At 43.9% G+C, this 6,772-nt stretch overlaps 1 protein-coding gene across 1 annotated transcript; it reads left to right on the top strand.

The window, feature by feature from the left end:
* Window positions 1-3,318: 3,318 nt before the first annotated feature.
* On the top strand, window positions 3,319-6,772 carry ro60 (Ro60, Y RNA binding protein; the record flags this gene model as incomplete). Its single annotated transcript, XM_079751344.1, has 8 exons — window positions 3,319-3,871; window positions 4,101-4,321; window positions 4,498-4,644; window positions 4,742-4,879; window positions 4,963-5,079; window positions 5,331-5,447; window positions 6,181-6,327; window positions 6,620-6,772. 8 exons carry the CDS (start codon window positions 3,319-3,321, stop codon window positions 6,770-6,772), a joined length of 1,593 nt encoding a protein of 530 aa, XP_079607470.1.

Raw genomic sequence — 6,772 nt, 5'->3', positions numbered from 1 at the left:
TCTGGCCAAAACACCGGAACCTTCCGCCAGAGCTACCCTTTGAAAGTGTCAGGACCTCTGCTCCTATGGAGTTGGTGTGTTTGGATTTTTGGAGTAAGGAAGACAGCAAACAGTGTTCAATGGATGTTCTCGTTTTTGATAGATCACTTCACAAAGTTGGCCCATGCATTTCCATGCACAAATCAAACAGCAAAGCAAGTTGCAAAAAAAATATGGGATAACGTCTTTTGTGTCTATGGATTTCCGGAGCGCATCCACGCGGATCAGGGGGCTAATATCGAGAGTGAGCTCATTTCTGAACTGCTGAAGCTGTCAGGAGTCTCCAAATCGCACACTACAGCATACCAATGTGATGGGAAATTGAGGAACTGAGAGGTTCAATAGGACTATGGGTAATATGCTTAGTTCGTTGTCATTGAGAGACAAGGCCAAGTGGCCCAAACAAATACAGAGTTTTAACATTCCATATAATGCAACTGTGCATTATGTTTGGCCGTGTCCCTAGGCTCTTGTTGACTATAGTAGCTATATGAACACACTCATGTCAAACCTCCAGGATGCAACAGCTATTGCACAAGAACATGCCATCAAAGAGCAGCATAACAGGCCAGGGGTTACAATCGAAGCGTCAAGGGAACTTGTCTGAACAAAGGAGATAGAGTGCTCCTCACCAACAAAGGTCAGAGAGGAAAAACAAAACTTGCTGACAAGTGGGCGGTGAGGGTATATACAGTCATAGACAAAACCCCACAGACACACATATACAAGTTGGAAGATGAAAAGGGGAACACAAGGGTAGTACATCACAACCTTGTCCTCGATATCAGTTTCCTGCCCATTAAGTCTGTTGACGAAGACATGATTGGAGATCAGAGCTCTTTTGATTGTTCAGAAGAGGAGCCTGACTCAGTGGGTTTTGCCAGTTCTTTAGTGGTGGATTTGGAGGATAGGACAAATTCTTGGGTTCTGAGTGCAAACGGGAGATGCCGTCAGTCATAGATCATGGGTAGGTGATACAACGGAAGACAACCAGATGTGTCAGGTAGATGTTCAGGATGAGAGTGCAGAGGCAGGTGATAAAGTCAGTGACATTCAGGACCCTCTCGATATACAGACTGATGTTGATGGTGCCTCAGATTGTGATCCGGCTGTAGTACCGACAGTTGACATAAGACAGACCCAAGACAATCAAGCACACAGACCATCAGACACACAAGGTGTAGACAGGACACATGCTGGTAGAGTTGTTAAGAAGTCAACCGCTTGGTTGAGACAATGGCTCAGACACCATTTACCTTCATGGGATTTGCTAATTTCACCAATAACAGATCAAAGTCTCCTTTAACCCTGTTTTAGAGTGGATTGTTCTGATAATTTCTATATCTTATTTTAAAGGCTAGTGATACTGAGAATTGTGTGTTGTATGCTTATATGTACAATTTGGGGCTAAGTAGGTCTTGATTGTTTTGCTTGAGTACAAGGCATACTGTTCAATGAGAGATGTGGGGTTTGATTATCCTTTTGATTTCTCTTAACCTGGTTAGCAGGTAGCTTTTACAGCTGAGTATAAAGATTGTATTCTTTAAGTGTACCCGTTCCAGTATTAACAGAATGTTAGTTGTCTCTATTGTACATATTTGATCTTGTTAGGTGTTCATTCAGGATATTGGTGTAATTCAGGAGGGGTGAATGTAGCAGGTATGGGAAAATGTTTGTATTACGCCTAATATCCCTCATTTCACTTTGAATTATTTTTTGCCCATTTGCGCCCTCTGTTGGTCGTCAAGTTAACATGCTGTCTTTCCAACTGTATTTAACTGTATTTATACGCCGTGTAATTACATGTTTATTTCCTTTGTGTTTTTTTTTGTTTTTTTTTCCTTTGTGCAACTGTTTTCTTTCTGTCTAAAACATTCGACAGGTATGTTGGTTGCACAGAACTCATTGTAATGGAAGTGTATTTTGTAATTCTGTTTAGTTATTGTGAGATTACTTTTGATCTGACCGAGAGCGGCGTTTGTTCATGGCGGATGACCGACTGTTTCCTTACTTTCTAAAACAATCGACAGAAACAATAAATATCCACTGCCAAAGCCAGTCTCCCATCGTCTGCTCCACGTTAGACGCAACGCAGGTGACCGGTACTGAGGCCAGGCCAGTTACACACAACCTTGGCCCCTAGGCGGCAGCCTATAGAGGCCAGCCTGTGCTCTGATCCGCGCCGTTTGCCAATGCCATTGATTAGTCTATAGCTGTAATAATGGAAAGCATGGAACTTAGTGTTGTACATGATCATATTTTATAAATACACACAATACAATGAATTAAACGGATCAAATTGTAATTTATGATATATCCAAACTTAATGGTCTAATAAATCTTAATAATAATAATAACAACAAATAAGTGATTTATCTCCGCAACAATGTCAAATATGTATTTTTGGTCTTATAATAAAACAAAATATGGCTTAATACAGTGATATTATAATTAATTATTCTTTATCTATGATGCTACATCATGAGGTGTAAAGCCGGGCTCCGCAGAGCCGACATGCGCACTAGGGACCGGGCAGGCCCACTGGTTCGGACCATTGGATCAACCAACATCAAGGTCTAGACATCATAAACACACATATACGGAGGTAATTCTGATCCTTATATTGATTGTGATTGGTTGATGAGATGTTAACGAGTTGTTTCTGAAATATTCCTCGTATTAACGTGAGAAGCTAAGACTGTGTCGCTCCAGCGCTGGACCGAACTCATTGGTTCAGGTGGTTGTGAGTGGGGTTCAATCTACTATCAGGTTCGACCTGATAGTAGTAGTAGGATGGGTAGTTGTTGTAGGAATGTTACCCATCAATTAACCATGCTAATTTAGTTATTTCGTGCCACCTGTTGAAATGTAGTCTTTTGTTTAGGAAATCTAAGATAACATTATATTTGGCCACAGGGATTAACATGTGCACCTATGTGCCCAAGGGTTGTTTCTGAGCCACACTGTTGTGTAAAAAGGATTTGATCGGACCTGCAAGTGTCAACGTCTGTAATCAGCTTGAAGCTATTTCTGTCCCTCTATTAGCCGACCAGGTAGCGCTTGGCAGCTTATTTTTTGCTACGTTGTTTTCTTCGTGAACGTGCTTGTAGAAGAATTAAATGCAAACTGCTTATGAATAATAAGTAACTGGTCAATGCATATTTGAGAAAAAACAAATTCATAATTTTGAGATCTTACATTGCCAGTCCCTAGAAAGAGAGCTGCTGACGATGAGACAAGTCCATCATAAATAATTTCTGTTTCAGTCCGGGTGTTGCAATGGAGCAAACAACAAATCCAGATAAATCGGACCACTTTCCGAGGGAGCTGAACGACAAGGCCAAACTCTGCCGCTTCCTGTGCTACGGTTCAGAGGGGGACACATACACACCCGGAGAAGAGTTCCAGCCCCGCATGGAGAAGGCTGGAGCCCTGCTCTCCCTGCTCCAGGAGGGCCGGGGCGGGGAGGTGGTGGAGGAGGTGAAGAGGTTTGTGGGAGGCGGCCACGTTGCCTGTCTTAACCCATGCCTCTTTGGGCTGGCGTTGTGCTCCCAGTGCTCTGAGCTGCAGACCAGACAGGCCGCCTTCAAAGCCCTGAAGGAAGTCTGCCGGGAACCCTCTGACCTCTTCGCCTTCATCCGGTACAAGAAGGAGCTGATGCGGGGGATGAGGTGTGGCATGTGGGGCCGTGCGTTGAGGAAGGCTGTGTCCGACTGGTACAACCAGCAGGACGCCTGGCGTCTGGCCGCCGCGGTAACCAAATGTAAACAAAGAGCGGGCTGGTCCCACAAGGATCTGCTGAGGCTCTCCCACGCCAAAGCCTCTAAAGACAGTGAGTTACACAGCGACAGCGTAGCAGGCTGTGCGTGTGTCTGTTAGAAATGGTATTCCAAACTCAAAAGGTTTTTGATCAAGTTTGACTCTCTACAATGCGACATTTTCTGTTGGCCTTGAATTCCAAGCAATGTTTTGATGAATTAACATTTATCTAAACTTTTTTTGTTCATGCTGTGCTTGAAATCTCCCCAGTGACCAGTTTATACTTTTTGTTGCGCTTCCAGCGATTGTGTTGATCAACAAATACGTAACGAAAGGATGGAAGGAAGTGCAGGTGTGGTATGCGGACCGGGAGAACCCAGAAGAGGTGGTCCAGCTGCTGGCCTACTTGGCGGCGGTGGAGAGGGTAAAGCAGCGCTGTGATGAAGAGGAGGTGGTCCTTCTCATCGAGGTGCACCGGCTGGAAGTGGAGCAGCTGCTGACGGACCACCTTAAGTCCAAACAGGTAAGTCTAAAAGGCCTGTCGCTCACCACATCGTCTTTCGGGTAGAACTCTGCAATCGTATGTAACTGCTTTGTGATTTGGGATTTTATATTCATTTGAAATCATGCTCTTTTTTGCATGCTAGGGCAATCATGCCAAATTAGTGCAACTAATTGTTTTCTATTTTCTTTTTAAAGGTATGGAGGGCCTTGTTGAAGGACATGCCTCTTGGATCCGTGCTGAGGATTGTGGGTAAGGTGACCGCCGACCAGATTCTGGAGCCAGGAAGCTTGGACATGACAGAGTTCTGCAACAGGATCCAAGACGAGGAGGTTGTGAAGAACGTAAGAGAGATTAAAGTAAATAAATAAAGTGCCGTTGCACAAAATTATAAGATGTAAACATCTCATGCTCTTATTTTGGGTGAATGGTAATCTTTAGGCCCATATCGACCCGTTTGACATTCTGCTGGCCATGGAAAACTACAAGAGGTGTCAGAGCTCTGGAGGGAAAACGAGATGGGAGCCAAGCGGCCCCATCCTGGAGGCCATAGGGTCGGCCTACCACAAGTCTCTGCAGGTCGGGTCATTGGTCACTTACTGGGCTGTCCTTGGCCCGTCCAGGACAGAGCGACAGGCCTGACCATGTGATCCTATTTTCAGAACATGGAGCCTACAGGAAAAAGGTTTTTGGTGGCGATCGACATCAGCGCCTCGCCACGCAGCCTAGTCCCTGGAACGGCGCTCAGCACTGCGGTCGCTGCTGCGGCCGTCGCAATGGTCAGGTCCTGTTGCTATTATTAATAGTACTAGTATTAAAAGTACTAATGCTGCTACTCACTACTCACTCACAATTTATTGCTATGAACTATATATATCATCTTGATATCGTTATTCATATGGGGGGGGGGGCACATGAACTCTTACTGACTCCAGTTTGAGCATTGTCACGAGCCCTCCAGACCACGCAACCAGTTGGAATTCATCCATTGGCACTTTCTCTCTCTTGTGATTGTTTTGTTTTTCATTAGATTATCTCCGGGACAGAAATGGACACACAAGTACTGGTGTACTCGGAGGGAGATGTTTCTCCATGCACCATCACTGCAGATATGTCCCTGGCTGATGTGGCGTGTGACCTGGTTAAGGTGAATCACATGATCTGTGCAATATAGATGGATGGGTTTTATATTTAAATTTATTCAGTATATATGCAGACTAGTGATCGACCGATATTTGTGTTTTTTACGTGTATCGCATCGGCTGATACAAGTTCGCCGATTCCTTTATTTATATATATTTATTTTATTTAAATTGAGACTTGTAATATTTTTAATCATCATTGTGTAATTTTTATGATGTATATTGAGGGAGAAAAAGCAGTATCGTCTCAAGAAAATCGGCAGCCTGTATCCATCTTGAGCTAGGGCTGATGAAAGAAATCGGTAGCGGCATCGGCCCTAAAAAATCCATACCGATCAATCCCTGATGCAGACGCAGTGATAAAATATATATTGCTGATACTACTATATTAAAATGCATATATTTTTATTATTGTTGGTATTATTATTATTATTATTATTATTAGTGTAGGGTTATTTTCTTTCTGTTTGTGCCGTTGTGGAGCAGGCACTGGAGACAGACAGGAAAGTGGGAGAAGGGATTGACATGTAGCCTAGAGAACAATATAGACCCACTGGTCCCAATGGACCTGGATCGCTTCAAACACAGTCTCTTTGTCCCAGTCACCGAGTACTAACCACGAGTACTAGCCACCGAGTACTAACTACTGAGTACTATCAAGCAAGCTTAGTGCTGTAGGTATTGTCAGTGTCTTTGCTGTGACCCCTGTTTCCATGGTACCTCTCTTATGGGTTGTAGAGCCCTACTGGCCCCACAGACTGCACCCTGCCCATCACCTGGGCCCTGCAGGAGGGAAAGGCTGTGGATGTGTTTGTCGTGTTGACCAGCAACCCACTGTGGACCTTCGCTGCCAGCCCGGTGGAGACCCTCAAAAAGCACAGAGAAGTGGGTGTGTCTTCACTGGCTGTTTGAAGGGAGCAGGGAGGGGCGGGGCTACAGTGTGTCCACTCAGCTGTTGAATCGGATGAGCGATTGAATTTAGATTCAACAGTTTGATTACAAGTTGTGTAAGTAGTTTAAGATGTTTGTGAAAAAAAATCATATATATATTTATATATATCTATTGTTTATTTATGTTTTGTCAGTAAAGTTACACGGTCGCAGTGAAGTTATGGATATACCTTACTAAGAGGAAAGACATTATTTGATATGTGATTGTGTTTCTTTTGAACAATAGAAACGGGGAACCTTTTCTAAGTTGGTGATGTGTGGCCTGACTGCCATTGGACACACTATTGCAGACACAGAGGACACTGGTTTGCTAAACATCTGTGGCTTTGACACTGGAGCAATTAAAGTCATTCGCAACTTTGCTATGGATCTCATCTGA

Source organism: Pollachius pollachius (genome assembly GCF_949987615.1).
Source record: "Pollachius pollachius genome assembly, chromosome: 14".
NCBI classification, from domain to species: domain Eukaryota; kingdom Metazoa; phylum Chordata; class Actinopteri; order Gadiformes; family Gadidae; genus Pollachius; species Pollachius pollachius.
The sequence above is the reverse complement of the archived record's forward strand: the minus strand, read 5'-3'. Positions and strand labels throughout refer to the sequence as shown.